This window comes from Heterocephalus glaber, unplaced genomic scaffold (assembly GCF_053883595.1).
Source record: "Heterocephalus glaber isolate CG9 unplaced genomic scaffold, H.glaber_assembly_v1.0 deba00000331, whole genome shotgun sequence".
Taxonomy (NCBI): domain Eukaryota; kingdom Metazoa; phylum Chordata; class Mammalia; order Rodentia; family Bathyergidae; genus Heterocephalus; species Heterocephalus glaber.
The window spans coordinates 12,415,803-12,431,706 of NW_028258142.1; the positions used below are offsets into that span (position 1 = coordinate 12,415,803).

General features: G+C 33.7%; 1 protein-coding gene across 4 annotated transcripts in view; it reads right to left on the reverse strand.

Moving 5' to 3' along the window:
- Positions 1–15,904, reverse strand: part of Ccdc102b (coiled-coil domain containing 102B) — a 133,995-nt gene that overhangs the window by 59,467 nt on the left and 58,624 nt on the right. The window contains exon 6 of one of the 4 annotated variants that reach the window (XM_087191473.1): positions 13,129–15,597. The exons of the other annotated variants lie outside the window; for them this stretch is intronic. Coding sequence (XP_087047599.1) covers positions 15,577–15,597 — 21 coding nt within the window. The 3' untranslated portion in view covers positions 13,129–15,576. Of the gene's footprint in view, positions 1–13,128; positions 15,598–15,904 lie in introns of those variants that run through there. 4 annotated transcript variants of the gene reach the window in all.

Sequence of the window (15,904 nt, forward strand, 5' to 3'; positions counted from 1 at the left end):
GGATGCTATCATGAAATCCACCAATAACAAATGCTAGTGGGGCTGTGGGGAAAAGAAACCCTTCTCCACTGTTGGTGGGAATGTAGACTGGTGCAACTACTGTAGAAATCAGTATAAAGATATCTCAAAAAATGAGAATTAGAGGTCCCATTTGACCTAGGTATTCCCCTGCTGGGTATCTTCCCAAAATAATTAACTCTTTTTTTTTTGTACCGGGGATTGAACTTTGGTCTTTGCACTTGTGCAACAGGTCGTGAAACCACTGAGCTAAATCCCCAGCTTCCCAAAATAATTAGAAGAATCATACCACAGAGATATATGTACAGCCATGTTTATAGCGGCACAGTTTGTAGTAGCTAAAACTTGGAAACAACCCAGTTGCCTATCAACTGTAGACTGGATAAAGAAGATGTAGCTTTTTAATAAAATGGAATACAACTCAGCCCTAAAGAATGAGAAACTAGAGACATTTATAGCTAAATGGATGCACATTTAAGCCACTCTCTTAAATGAAATACATAGGAGATGTGTAAATACTAAATAGTTTCTCTGGTGTGAGAAACTGAAAGTGCAAATAAGGATCAAGATGTACAATAGATAATATGAAATAGGAAGAAAAGGTGCAAAGGGGAAGGGGAAGCAAAAGGGGTAGGGATAAAGAAAGAAGGGAATGGAATTAGCATGAGAAAATGAAAAAATGGAAAGAAAGTCTTTGTAAATAGAGAGGGGTGGAGGGGTTGAAGAGAGGGCAGGGGAATGGGGAAAAATAAGAATCAAGATATATTGTGTAAAGGTACAAATCTCCAATGATGAGTGTCACTATATTGTATACCTAAAATGTACCAATAAAATTAATTTTAAAAAGATACACATGAATTAACATGACCCACTGCCACTTCAAGAATTGCAAAGTATCAACATTTATTTGACAAAAGTAGAAGGAAGAAAGGAATCTAAAAACATAAGACCATACAATTTGGCATAGATGTTCCTAGGCAAGTATGTCAAACCAAAACATAACCAATAGATGAAACTAGGAGAGTGTACAAAGTTTGATGGAGCAAAACAATTTGAATCCTATACATGTTTGAAAAGCAAATAAAATAAAAGCAAACAAAAGAAGACACCTAAAGGTCCATCCAAAAAACATATTAACTGAAAGGAAAACTCTGAGAACAGAATCCATATTGATTGCAACAGTGTTAATACAGGGAAAGAAATGCAATAATTTAGATAAAAATGAATTATGGACTACAATGAAGTTTTAGGGAAGGACAAGGCTATAATTATGAACACTTCATACAAATATTACATATAGTAATCTCTAGATGAAGGAGTCAGAAGATGTTCCTGATCCATTTTCTTATTTTTGTATTAAATTTATATAATAATGAGAATGAGAAAAACATAATAGTTGGTTCATAAATTATGTAACTGTAAGGAAAAAAGTATAAAAATATATTCTTACCTACAATAAAAATGTGCTACACATAATGAAACATCTGAGAAATAATGCTACCAGAAGAAAATAAAATTAAGAACTAAAACTTCCAGTTTAACCTGAAAAAAGTTTTAAAATAATATATAATTCTAAATCAACAAAACTAAAAACTAAAAAACAATATGATAATACTCAGGAAAGAATTAGATATAAAAGAAAAACAATTTCACTTCATATTTTATTTTCTTGAAGTCCAAAAAAGAGCAAGCAACATTAGGCTCTCACTATACATTTTAACTGAGCCATATTTCCATGAAAATTATAGTGGTTCTCTCTGGATGACCATTCTCATTTTCATACTTGTATTTTTATGCATCTTCCCTGTTTAAAATAATAAGAATAAAATAGGAAAAAGAAGAGAAAAAGTTATTTCAGAATAAACTAGAAGGAACACAAGAGCAAACAAATGTAATAGTGATGTAAGAATATAAAAATGAATAAAATGCTGAAATCACAGAAGGAATTTAAAAAGATAAAAATTTTTCAGAAACTGTAACCAAAAAGAAAAATGAATGGCATTTAGTACATTTATAAATTTCCCTAGTTCTTTCCACTGAGAGCACTTAGAAATAACAACCATCTAGTAGGAATGCATCTACCTATACATAGATTAAGTACATTTTGAGATATTTCTCCCTAAACAAATCCTGAATTCTTTGAAGAAATAGTTCATTTCAGGTCCAAAATGTAATAATCTTAGGATATCTTATCATTCCAGAGGATAAGAAACATGTCAGTTGTACTTAGTAGCCAGAATACAAAGCTCTCTGCCCCCTAAATATGGTAATTTTAAAAAATTAATAAAGATAATAATAGTAATAGATCAAAGTTTACTCAATAAATTTAAATCCATGTAAATACAATGATATCCAAAAAGAAAAAATCAAACTTTATCCACTTTGGAAAATGGTAGTGAACCTGCTCACTATTTTGTTAACAGATGGGAGGGAATATACTGTGTATCCCAATTTATCTAAATGAACAAAATATGATATGAGATGATGTTCTCTTTATTTAGATATTCCCACTAATATTTTAAGCAAAAATAATTGATTGTAGTAGGGCAGTTTTGCAATTAATCCAGGGTTCAAGGCAATGAACCATGAAGTGATGTTTTTCTTAGTGGAAAAAATATTTACATTTCAGAGTCAATGTTGAAACTCAATCCAACCAAACTCCTTAAGTCCAAATACAATTCAATGGAAATACAGTGTAGTAAGAAATCAAATCACATTATAGAGTGCAATCTGTATAATCCAAACTAAAACTGCACCCAATAGATAATCTGGTTTCTTTAGTAAATAAATTTTAAGTAACAGTTAAAAGGTATAAGACGAAAAAAAGATACACATCAGCATACACTTAAAAAGATATATATCTAGTCAATAGTCTGACCTTATTAAAAATTCCATATTCAATAAGTAAACTGTGAAAAGAAATGTCACAATCCTTGTTAGAAAATTGAAAATTTGAACAGTGAATATCGGAAATCAATAAATTGCTTTAAAATTGTCAGGTTTAAGATGGTATTGTTACAGTTAAAAAATAAAGTCCTTATGTTTTAAAAAAATGCAGAAATGTAAACAGAATAATATAAAGTAAGAATGTGACTAGGATGACATGAATGAAAAAGAGTGGCTATGAATTAATTATTGATAATAGCTGATGGAAACACAGGGGCTAATTATGGGTTTCCATATTTCCATGCAATTGAAATTTCCATAATGAAAATTTAAAAAAATAATCATCTCCTGTTTCTAATTTCTATGTCTTACTTGTTCATAATATGCTTGCAGGATATCCTAGTGAAAAGATTTCTGATTTATCTTAAGCAAAAAAACTATTAATCTACAGATTTTCTTCATGTTAGTAATTCACTAACAGAACCTGTCAACTATTAAACACGTTATTACTTTTTGATAAAGAAGAAATAGATACATGTAATATACTTGTAATAAGAGGCAGACTATTTTCTTCTATATGGTTATGCATCCGAGAGCTGAACGATCAGGTCATAAAAGTCTAAATAAAAAAATACCTATTGTTTTAATTGCAAATTATTCAAATGGTCATTTTGAATAAGTATTGCCATTTTGTAATACTCTGACTCTCAGTTGCAATAAAGTGAAGGTCAGTACTTGTTTCAATAACCCAAAGTTATATATTTTCACTGACAACTGATTTGTGTCTACATATTCATTCAAAGGCCAAGGAAAAGTCAATTAAGTCTCAGAGAATTATTTATTATTCTTAACAGATTTATCTACAAGGTTATAAAAGATATTAAATGTTCAACAGAGGATAGATCATGTCTTGCAGAGAATGTTGGTTTGAGAAATTTAATTTATATTTTACCGAAAAGTTATCTAGCATATGTCTCACAAAAGTGAAATACCTAATAAAGGAATATAATAGACTGTCATTCTTTATTCAGTTCGAGATATATAGAGAGATGATTATGCAAACTTGTTTCATCAGTGTAAAGATGCTTCTTTGTAAAATTATTAATAAGTATAATTCCTTTATAAACCAATCACTTTATTCCATTTTTATCTGGAAACATGACTATTTTCTCCATACAGCTCAGGTTATTAATTTCTAATAATTTCAGATACTGAATCATAATAAATAAATTTTATTTCTTAGTCACAAGCTGCAAGTAAAATTTGTGGCATTTTAATCAAAGGATAACATCAGAGTACTCAAAGTGAACTGGAAAAGAGTCTAGAATCCTGTACATTAGATATGGTTTTGATAAGGCTCTGGTACATACTTGGAGGCATCAAAACTTTCTAAGCATCCAGTTACTTTACATTGTATAAAAGGACAAAGATAGGTTAGATTTTGTTCTGAGTAATTTTCCAGTGCTCTAAGAAAATGAGACTGACACTATGTTGATGAAAAATTAATTGTAGGAAGAATAAGTAACAGCTTAGAAATCAGATAATAGTTTGATGTTTCACATGAAAGAAGGTAATGAACTTTGTCCTTTAACTCAGAAAAAAAAAGAAAATGCCTAAATTTAAAAAATGTATTTCAAAAGAAGATATCATAGTTTAACAAAACATCTACAAAAGATATTATTTGTAAAGTATATAAGTGACTTTTAGCTTGTAAAAAAGTCATATTAAAGAGAAACAAGATGAGAAAACCATATTTCCATTACGAGATCAATAGAACACTGGCTACTACCCAAAACAAACAAGAGACCAAATTTACCATATTAAAAAAAATACTAAAAAGCAGGAAAGAAAATATGAAAGAATTGTAAACACATTGAATACCAACCAATCCTTAAGAAATAAATAGCAAACAAAAATAGATAAAAAATTGCTCCGTGTCTACCTGTAGGAAGCTCTCAGTCTACAGAATAGGGAAGAGGTGGAACAAGCATCTGGGGGTCTTTTTTCCTCTTCTCTTTTTTTATTAGTCTATGTTTGCGCTATATAATACCACTTAGTATGAGGAATATGTAAGCACCACTCATCATGGGGAATCCCTGCATATACATACCGCATTGTGATCTGTTTTGGAAGGAGGAATCTGGGAGTACAAGTGTGCTGAAATACTACACTTGCAAGGAAGGCCGTCATCAGAATGAGAACCTGAGTGCTGCAGAGTGTGCAGCAGGGTGGGGATCAGTGCCTGGCTGAAGTAAACCAATGCCCAAAAGAGTGAAAAGGAGTTCAGGGCTTACACAAGGCCAGTACTGTAATCATCACCTTTATTCACAACAGCCCAAATGGAAAACTTCATAATTCACACTTCATTACTTAAAGTATTCCAAGCAGTTTTGTCTCAGAACTCATTAGGAAAAGCTGCTGTAGGCTGAAAGTTTCTATTATTTCATCAAACAAAGCTTAAATGCTTCAAACCCCAAAGAATATGATCCAGGTACAGTGATGCACTCCTATAATCCCTGCTACTGGAGAGACTGAGATAGAAGCATTGAGGTTCAAGGCTAGCCTGGTTAATTTAATAAGACACTGTCTCAAAATGAAATTTTTAAAAGGGCTGGGGATGTAGTTCAGTGGTAGAACTCTCACCTACTATGCATGGGCCCTCCAAATAATGAAATTAGATACTAGGACAAAGGTCAAAAATAATTACCAAAATATGAAAATAGTCAGCACTTGACAAGATAAAATTCATAATAACAAGAATCCAGTAAGAATTACACATCATGCAAACAAATGAGAAAATATGAATGATAATAAGGAGGGAGAAAAATCAATCACTTTAAACCTGCCCCAAAATAATAGAGACGGTAGGATTGGTAGTGACCAAAAAGACCTAACTGTTCCCTTTTGAAGAAATTTTAGACAAGTTTATTTGTTACCATTGGCTCGTAACAATTTGTCTTGGTACATTTACTTTCAAAAAACTCTTATAATTATAAATTCTTTCTCTGTCCTTTGAAATATAAATCTTTTTCCCACCTCTTACGATCGTAGGAACTCTTTCCAAAAGACCTGGAAACTATCTCTGTGAAATGCAAACTCTGAAGGAGACAATGACCTTCTCTCCTGGTGTCTGTAACTAGGTAAGGGCCTGACTTAAAGAGTACCTATTAGCAAACACAGATAGCATAATTACAGAGAACGACATTTGAAAGCAGGAACATTTCAAGGGGATTGAAAAACCACTGATCAAACCTCCCTTCCTAACATCTTCCAGTTTTTTTCTATAGATTCTCCTTGTGAGACTTCAAATTTGTCAATGAGCAAAAAGTGGGGCAATATACATGTAAATGCTGCCTAATGTACATGTAAATGGAATTCCTAATAAAGATGGAAACTATTTGAAAAGAACATGAACAAAACTTTTCCAAATTAATAAAAAGCATTTGTTTGAGTCTAGAATTTTAGACCATGAAATATGATAACCATATCAAAACATATTAATATTAGATTGCTTAAAACTAGTGATCAGGGAAAAAGAGCCTTAAAAGTAGCCAGGGGAAAAGGCACATTGATGTGCATATCACGGGTGCATCTGAAGATATTTATGCTGATTGAGGAAAGACAGACAAACAGCAATGAAAGCTGTTTCATTCTATTTATATACAAATATGTGAAAACAAAGCCAAATTGACAGAAAGCACATGAGTGGTTGCCTGGGGGACTACAACAAGGGAGACCTTATAGGTAAGACAACATGGAATAGATATCTTCAAAGTTACAGTAGTTTAGTTTCCAAAATTGAGACACATTCCTGAGGAGAAGGAGGCAGACGATCTTAAATTGATTTTGCTGAAATCCAACAAGATTAGATTTTCTGCACTAGCTTAGCATGAATGTTAATTGAAGCTTGATTTGAAATTTTAAAAAAATAACAATGTTGTGGTTTAGATAAAAAATGTCTCCCAAAAGTTTCATGTGTTTGAAAGCTGACTGGATCATGGGGTGCTCTATTCTCATCAGTGGATTCATCCATTGATGAGTTCAGTAGCTAAATGTGTTGTTGCAGCTGGTGTCTGCCTGGAGGTGAGTCACTGATATAATGGCTTGTAAGTGTGTATGCTTATCCCTGTTCCTCCCTTCTTTCTCTCTTCTTGGCTTCCATGAGATGAGCAGCTGTCCTTTCCTAGGCCCTTCTACCATGTTGTTTTTGCCTTCAAACCAGTTGACTAAACCCACTGGAAACTGTGAGCCATATAAACCTTTCCTCTAAGCAGTGGGTGATAGGTATTTTGTCCCAAGGATGGGAAAGTGATGAATACAAAAAGTATAAACATAAAAGCATCAATGGCTAATGATATAGGTGCAAGGTTGTTTACAGCAGGATGGTTCACAGCAGCAAAAGACTGAAAAGAGATAATGTGTATCATTAGGAGTATAATTAAATAAGTTGTGGAACTATAACAGTGGCACATTCTGTGGCCACTTGAAAATATGAATTTGCATTGCACCTTTTGATTTAGAGTTGTGTCCATGAGATGTTGATAAGCAATGAAAGTTATGGAAAAGTGTTCATAACATTGTCCAGTATAAAAAAATTATAAAATATTGGAAATATATGTAAATTCATCTTTACTTATACGTACAATTTATATAAACATATAGATATACCTACATGTCTATATATGGCTTTATGTTTTATATATGAACATTCAGGAAGATAACAACCTTATTGCTGAGTGATGTACTACAAAAAAGAGCAGAAGAGAGAAAACAAGCAAAAATGTATGCAAAAATACATTTTCCATTGAAGTTAAAATATAGGATAAAATACATAGATTAAAATAACATTACACATACATAAAATACATATGCATTTTTTAAAAGAAAATGGAGAAAACAAAAATAATGAATAATTTCTTCAACAAACAATAAAAATCTGCCCATAATGTACAATAATCAGATAGTTTTTTTCTTATCTCTGGATCATTTCTCAATAAAAGCTTTTAGAAACTGTGGCGCAGTACATCTGTGGGAATAGAAGTAAGCTGCTCTGTTCCACATACTCAAAGGAAACATTCTCCTAGTTCAATGGGAAACCTTTTATTCTGTACTTTGCAATGAGGAAATTTGGGCTCGTTAATTTCTCAAACAACAAACAATTAGTACAATACTTTAGAAGACTTCAAAACTATTTTCTCCTAGAACTCAAATTAAATAGAAGATGAAAATGGGTCCAAAAGTATACACATATATATTTCAAATTTTTGTTAAAGCTTTGATATTTTAGTCAATGCAGCTATGAAAACAAATAAATCATTGCCATGACTTTAGGAAAATATCATGTAGAAGTATCTTTAATATATTATTAGAAAGAAATTTTATTTTAATGCACTTGTATTACATACAAACCCTTTAATTTCATAGAATATCATTTTCTTGGTTCCCCTTCTTCCTTCTCCACAGCCTTAATGTTTTTTTAGCTCACAAAGGAATTGAAATTCTATGACTTCAAAGTTGGGAGAAAAATATGTTTCAGATTTTTGCTTGTAGATAAGCAAAATTTTAACAGGATTACCATTAATTCTAAATTTAGGCTGAAGTTACATATAATTACTATAATATAAAACTACGGAAAGTCAAGTAATCATGTTTGAATATGTTTTATTGACACTAACGTATATGATTTAGCTTCATCAAACAAAATATTAGTGCCAACTTCTGTTATAATTAAAGAATATCTTACTTTTTTTGCATGGACTTAGAAATTGAAATATTTTCCTTTGATTCTCAGTCCTCTCTTAAGCATGTGATAGTGGCTTTACATTAAAACCAAAATTTTCATCAAAAGAAAATGATATTTAAATTTGTGTTTTTGTGTTTCTTTTGCCCCAGACATGCCTAAATATTACACTTCCTAACTTTTTTCTTTTTTTTTAAATTCATTAAGTTTATTGGTACATTTTAGGCACATTTTATGATCACATTTATCATTAACATTTTTTTTCTTGGGCCGGGGATTTAGTTCAGTGGCTCCAGCGCCTGCCTCACAAGTGCAAGGTCCCAAGTTCAATCCCCAGTACCAAAAAAAATTTTTTCCTAAATGAGATTTCATTTATATTCTTTATCAGGTTATGACAGAAAAGGGGTCTAATAACAGATTATGGAAACTCTATTTGAAAATTTACATAAAATGAAAAAAGTCAGTGCATAATTCCATTGTATGATATGCCCAGAACAGGCAAATTTATATCATAAAACTAGCAAGTGGTAATCTCAGGCCATGGGGAGTGAAGAGTAACAGGGAGTGACCAATAATGGACACTGTGTTTCTGTTGGGCTGATGAAAAGGTGCAAAAACTGAGGTGAAGTTTGCACAACCCTGTGAATACATTAGCAACTCCTGACTTGTACAGTGTAAGTGGTTGAATTATATGGTATGTGACTATGTAAAGAGCAAAAGTTGTTTTAAACAAAAGGATTACAGAAATTATGCCTCATAAATGTTGCTGTTGGGAGCATTCTTAATCTGAATTATAACAGCCTTTGACCTCTTTATGTGTCTTATTGGAACACTAACCTTAGGAATGACCAAAACCCCACTCACTTCTGTTATGTATTTCACAATTTAACATTGAGGTTGAGTATGGGGGATTTCAAACTTCTTAAGGTGCTACTGTTAAAATGGAACTTGCACACTTCAGTGTGTGAGGAGGACTCTGTTTATTTGTCATATAAGTAAGGTACTCTGGGAAACACTCCATCTTGTATGATTTTTCACTAACTTGGTGACTTCAAATTTATTAACTCATTCCTGCCCTACCATATGGCACTTTGGAATCTGTTGAGAGTAGTCTGACCTATGCAAATCTTTTCCACAACCAAATAGCTGACAAAATCACTTTTCTTCTTCCAGAATTTGTGCCTTTTTGTGTAAACAATGAAGATTTCTAGAATCAGCAAAAAACACCTATATAGTGAGGGGGAAACTTAGAACAATGCTAAATAGGCAAAAAGTAAGCAGTCACAATTTTCAGCCACTTTTCTTCCCTTGTTCTATAGCATTAATGTTCCACCTTCAGTAAGCCTGTCTGCAGGTATATAGTGATCACTTCAAGAGTTAAACCTGGAGGCGGGGGATTTAATCAATATGAAGAGAAAGTTAAAGCATATATTTCATTTTGAATTTGAAGTTACTAGCTAAAAATCACATGTAGCTCTTTCTGTGCCAATAATACAAACAGAAAAAGAAGAAAAAAATGTGGAGTAGAAAGAAGCCAGCACTTGGGTCAAGTTATGGCTCTTTTGTTAAGGTTAGTGCATTGACCAGGGTTCTACTGTTAGAACCAATAGAATGCATTGTGTATGTTTTGTGTTAGTGTACGTAAGTGTGTTTATACACAGCTACATATAAGTGCACACATGCATATACACATACATACACAGGTAGATCTACATCTATAGAAATATGTATAAAGAGAATGAGAGACTATATAGGCTTAGTCTCAAGATCTGCATTTGCTAAGTTGGTGACCCAAGAAAGGCAAGAAAAAATCCACTGTCCCAAGAGAAGGCAGTCAGGCAGACTCAGAGTCATGGGAGTGTCAGGATTTGGTTCTATTCAGGCCTTGGATTTATGGGAGGAGAACTATCCACACTGGGAAAGGTAAATTTCTGTATTTTGTCTGTGGATTACATGTTAATCTCATCCAAAATATTTTCACAAATACACAGAAAATAATGTTTGACCAAAAATCTAGATAATCTGTGACTTACCCAAAGTGACATGAAAAATTAAGCATCAGAGTTGGTCTCCATGATCCATTCCCACTTTTTGGTCTGGTAGTTTGAGGCAGTAGATCTCAATTTGGATACACACTAGAATAATGACCCTCTCAAGATATAGACATCTGAGAAGCACTTCTAGCTAATTAAATAAAAATCTGTAAAGAAGGTCCTGGAGATTCAGAAATCACTGTGTCTGCCTGTCTGTCTATCTGTCTTTTTGTCTGTCTTCTATCCATCTATCTATAATTTTAAAATGATTTCCAGGTACATTTAATGAGTTCTGCTAATTCAGCACAACTCTATTAAAAGATTTTGTACTCATTTTATTCACATGAGACTCACCACACAAGATTCCACCAGCACCTAATTTTGTGCACATTTGAAAAAAACTTGAATATAAATAAATAATTATGTCTTCCATTGGTTTTAACTTTAGTACTCTACCACAAAGAAAAATTGCCTCAAGTGAAGATCACACATTCTAAAATGGATTTCAAATAGTATCTTCTGTTCCAGGATATCAGCATGTGCCATCAAACCTCTCAAATGATCCCTGAAATAAAAATACTTGCTAAAAGAGCCTCTTGCCTATGATTTTGTAACTCCCACTGAAATCACAGGTACTGCGTGGGATACACCATACCCTTGAAGATGCGTGGATTTGTAGGTAATGCTGTGGGTTCCCACTAAGTCCACAGCCCCTTCTCATCCAAGCAGCTAAACTGAGTTCCTGCCATAATTTGGCCTGCTCTCTTGAATACGACAAAATCCTGATTGCTCCACATTCAAAGGATGCTCTGTAGAGATTATCAATGACTGCTGAAGTAGTCTAAAGCAAGAACTCAGCTCAGCAGTGGAGGATGAGTAACAAAAATGTGGTCAAAAACCAGAAATAGAGGATTTGTGTCTCCAGACAATCTGTTGGCTAGAATGTGGAAATGATGTGAATATACTAATATTCCAGGACCACAAGCTTGACACAAAGCAGTTGCTTATTTTTGTGGCTTTTTTGTTTTGTTTTCATTTTGGTTGTTGTTTTCCTTCATTTCAATTCCCTGCATGCTTTTACTATGTCCTCTCCTTCCCAAAGAAACTAAGATTTCTCAGATGCTGCACAGTTCATTTCCATTGCTGATCTCATGGTTTTTGCTGCCTAAATAATATTATTTCAGGACACACTATTGAAATATACAAATAAAAATTGTGTTACATTTTAGTTTTCATCTCTGTCATGGAAAATTTTTATTTTTAGTGATTTTGAAAGTATATTTCTTGAAAGTAATTATTACTCTTCAAATAATGGACAATTTTAAACTTAGGATTTCAGTTATTTTTATATCATAGAGAAATAATTTTTTAAATGGTATTACATTCCTGTTTCAAGATGATCTTTTATTCAGCTTTATAAAATCAATACTTTGGTGACTGTATGTGAGAGGACAGGAAGAAAGGGGGGAATGAAAACTTTGGATTTATGAAACATGGACCATTGGAAAATACTCTATCAGCTGGGACATAAAATAAAATATCTCATAGGATATTTGTCCCTACTGTGTGAGACATTACCAGTAACTCAATTCTCTATATAATTTGCTTTGAACACTGTGCTTTATTTCTTTCAGCCTACTAGTACTATTATTCTCAAAGTTATTAATTTATATAAATTAAATATTAGCTGGTTTCTTCCTGTTTTGTTTTAAACTTTAAAATATTGTTGCTTAACTTAAATAAATGTTAAAATATTGATTTTCAACCTATCTATATTTTTACCATTTTATATTTCTATAAGGTAAGTGAATTTTGAATATCATAAATTTCTTTCACAATTCTCATAATAATCTTAAAGTTAAGTCATTTCAGTGTTCTGAGGGTTATCTTGTCAATGTCTATAAATTACCCACTAGAAGTTTAATTAATTCTGACTTATGTAATTTAGGGCTTATATTATTCTTAACTACATTTGTTCAAAAAGGTCTTGAAGGTACTTAAATCAGCAAAGTGGGACCCATATGCTTCATTTTTCTCGTACATTTACAGAATTCTAACATGGTGTTTTATCTACCATGCTCTTAGCCTGATAAGCTAATTTATGTCACACAAAGAACAAGCTGAACAGATTTCCATGATGGATAGGACTTTAGGGAAGAAATCTCTTTATAGTGTCCTGCAAAAGCTAAACTCCTCTAGATGCAGAGCAGTAGAATCATCAGCTAATAAAAGAAAAGTCTAGGAGTCCAAATATTTTCCTTAAACCAGATGCATAGCCACTTCTCAAAAACAGAAGTCCTTTTAACTAGTAAGAAAAGTACTCATACAGCACTTCATTCATTTACTATTAACCACAAATTATTAAGTGCATTTATTCAATAAAGCAGCTTCATCTATATTAGTATGAAGCTGACAGTTCAATGAGAAAGGTCTACATAAACTAATTAAAAATAAATACATGTTTTGGTAAGGTCTTATAAAATTTCAACACTGCTTTGAGAGAAACTGGGGAAGGAAGCAAATTTTGTGTACCAATGATTCCTCTTTAATGAAGCAATATGTAAGCTGAGGCTGACTGACTGGAAAGAGGGGAAAGATCTTCATTGTGATGTTCCAGACTGAGGGGCAGCACAGTCTGTACCACTGAGCAGAAAGAAGTTGGGTTCTTTTGATGAAAGGAAAAAACTATCACTGTATAAGTGAGCTTCCCCATTGTTGAAACCAAGTTCTCAACACTGAAAATTTAAAGATGAAAATGGTTTCACTTGACTTAAGTTTCAGAGCTTTAAGTCTATGATGGGTTAGCTTCGTGCAGGAAAGTCATGGTGGAAAGGCATATTGGGGCAAAGCTTCTCTATTCATGGTGGCCAGAAAGCAGAGAAGGTGAATAGAGCCAGAGGAAAAAGTGAGAAACCAGATATGGATCCCAAAGTCACACTTCCATTACACACTCAAACATATCCAACTGCATGGTTTACTCATTCTTTATGTGATTCCAAACCAAACAAGTTGAAAAGTAAGTTTAACTGTCACGTTCCAACCTTTGTCAACTTGATACCCAAACATATCTCCTGAAAACATGCTTAATCCCAAAATAAAGACAATAGCAAGTTCCTATTTCTACATGATACAACCGTCCCACATTAAACCAAAAATTCAATAATCTCTTCCCCAACATCTGAATAGTTCAACATTTTTCAAACGTCAAAGTCAAAGTTCAAGTCAAAGTTCCATTTGAGACTCAAGAAAAACTTAGCTGTAAACTCTTGTAAAATTCAAAAATTAAATTACTTAATCCCAAGATAGAATGGTACAGGGTAAATACTGCCATTCTAAATGGGAAAAATAGGAAGACACAAAAGCATAGGACCAAAGCAAGACTGAAAACCAGCAAAGCAAACATTCAGTTCTGCTGCACCATATCTGGCATCCATGATATATTATTGAAATGCGAGTTTCACAGGGCTTGGAACACCCCTTACACATATGGCCTTGCTGGTTACAGCTTATGTGGCCTCTCACTTGGCCAGGTTCCACTCATGGCCTGCAGCTTTCCTCAGCAGGTATTCCATATTCCTGGAATCTCTGACTTCCTAAGATCTCTATTGCACCTTTGGCTTCATCCCATAGCTACATGTACTATCTCTCCATAGCTCCTTCCTTGGTATCATAAGTCTCCCTTTCAAATTTTGATGGAAATCTCCCTGACCCCACAACTCTGGCATACTGCATGCTGATAAACCCATCATCATATTGACTATGCTAAGGTCTGCTGCCAGTTCAAGCAGTAACTAGGTCCCCTTGGTCCATGGCTGCAGAGCCCTCTGAGCACCTAAATAGCTAAGCAGAGTGAAATGTACCCTGAAGAACCAGTTCCCTAGAGGGCCACTCTGTATCAGAGGGCTCAGAGGCTCTCTTTTCAAATAAAACATTTACAGTTTTATGCTCTTGATAACTCTTGAAATACTCTGAAGACATCATTCTTTATGTTCCAGTCCAAATTACTGTATTTCTTTCTAATGGTACCATTCTCATCAGCGACTAAACTTCTTTGGGCCCCAATAGTAGTAAATGTGCTTATTTGGGGGCAAGAATTTAAGTTTTTCAAATATTTTTCCTCTGCTTCTTGTCAACTCTTACTATAAATCTAGCTAAAAGTACCCAGTAGTGCCCATGCCATAGCCTGAGTTCTGGGCTGCCTTGAAATTTTTTCCACCACATAAATTAATCCACTGCCTTTAATTTAAGTTTCCTGGAAATTTTATGACAGAGTATAAGACATATGTCCTCTTATCTAATTGCCAATGAAAATCTTATTCCCAACAGAAACCTTCTAACCCTGTCCTTTCCATATCCCTATTAGCACTGTGGTCTTCTGAGCTCTCATGAGAATTACCCATCAGGTTCTACTTATAGCATTCTAGGGCTTATCTAGCTTGTGTCTTTGAACCTTTTCAAACTCTTCCCACAAACCATTTCCAAAGGCTCCTAAACCACATGGTCAGTGATAGTCACAGCAGTGGCTCTATTCCTGGTACCAATTTTCTATATTAGTCAGTCAGTTTTCCCATTTCTGGAACCAGATACCTGACACTCACAAGTTAAAGGGAAAAATGGTTATTTGATTAACAATTGAGAAATTTCAGTCCATGATTGCTTGGCTCCAAGAACATCATGGTGAAAGGACATGGTGGAGCAAATCTTAGTTCATGATGTTTACTTCAAAGATGTTTAGTTCATGGTGGTAGGGAAGCAAAACAGGTGAACAAGGCCAGAGAAGATCCAAGGAATCAGATATGTCCTCCAAGGTCACACCTTCATGGTCCACCCAGACACACCTGGAAGTATGCTTTATGAATCCCTGAGGTAGCTCTCCAGCAAATCAAGTTGATAATTAATTTAATGGTCACATCTCAGCAGCTGCAGGTTAGTATGGACAGGGGAGAATGACAAAGAAGGGACAGGAGAGAGATTAGAGGAATAAAAGCATGATAAAGGAGGAAATTTTCTCTACTCAAAGCATCCATCCCTGTGGATGATCAGCTATTACCCTGGTACTCCAAGTATCTCTGAATTATTACTATTCTCACCCACAAGGAAGAGGGAATTATCTGATTGGCAATTTTGAAAGAAGAAACTGGACACAGCACTGCTCCATCCTCCACTCCCATCTCATTTCTATGAGAAAGTGGTATCAGAGAGAAACACACATTCTGCAACGTTTCTC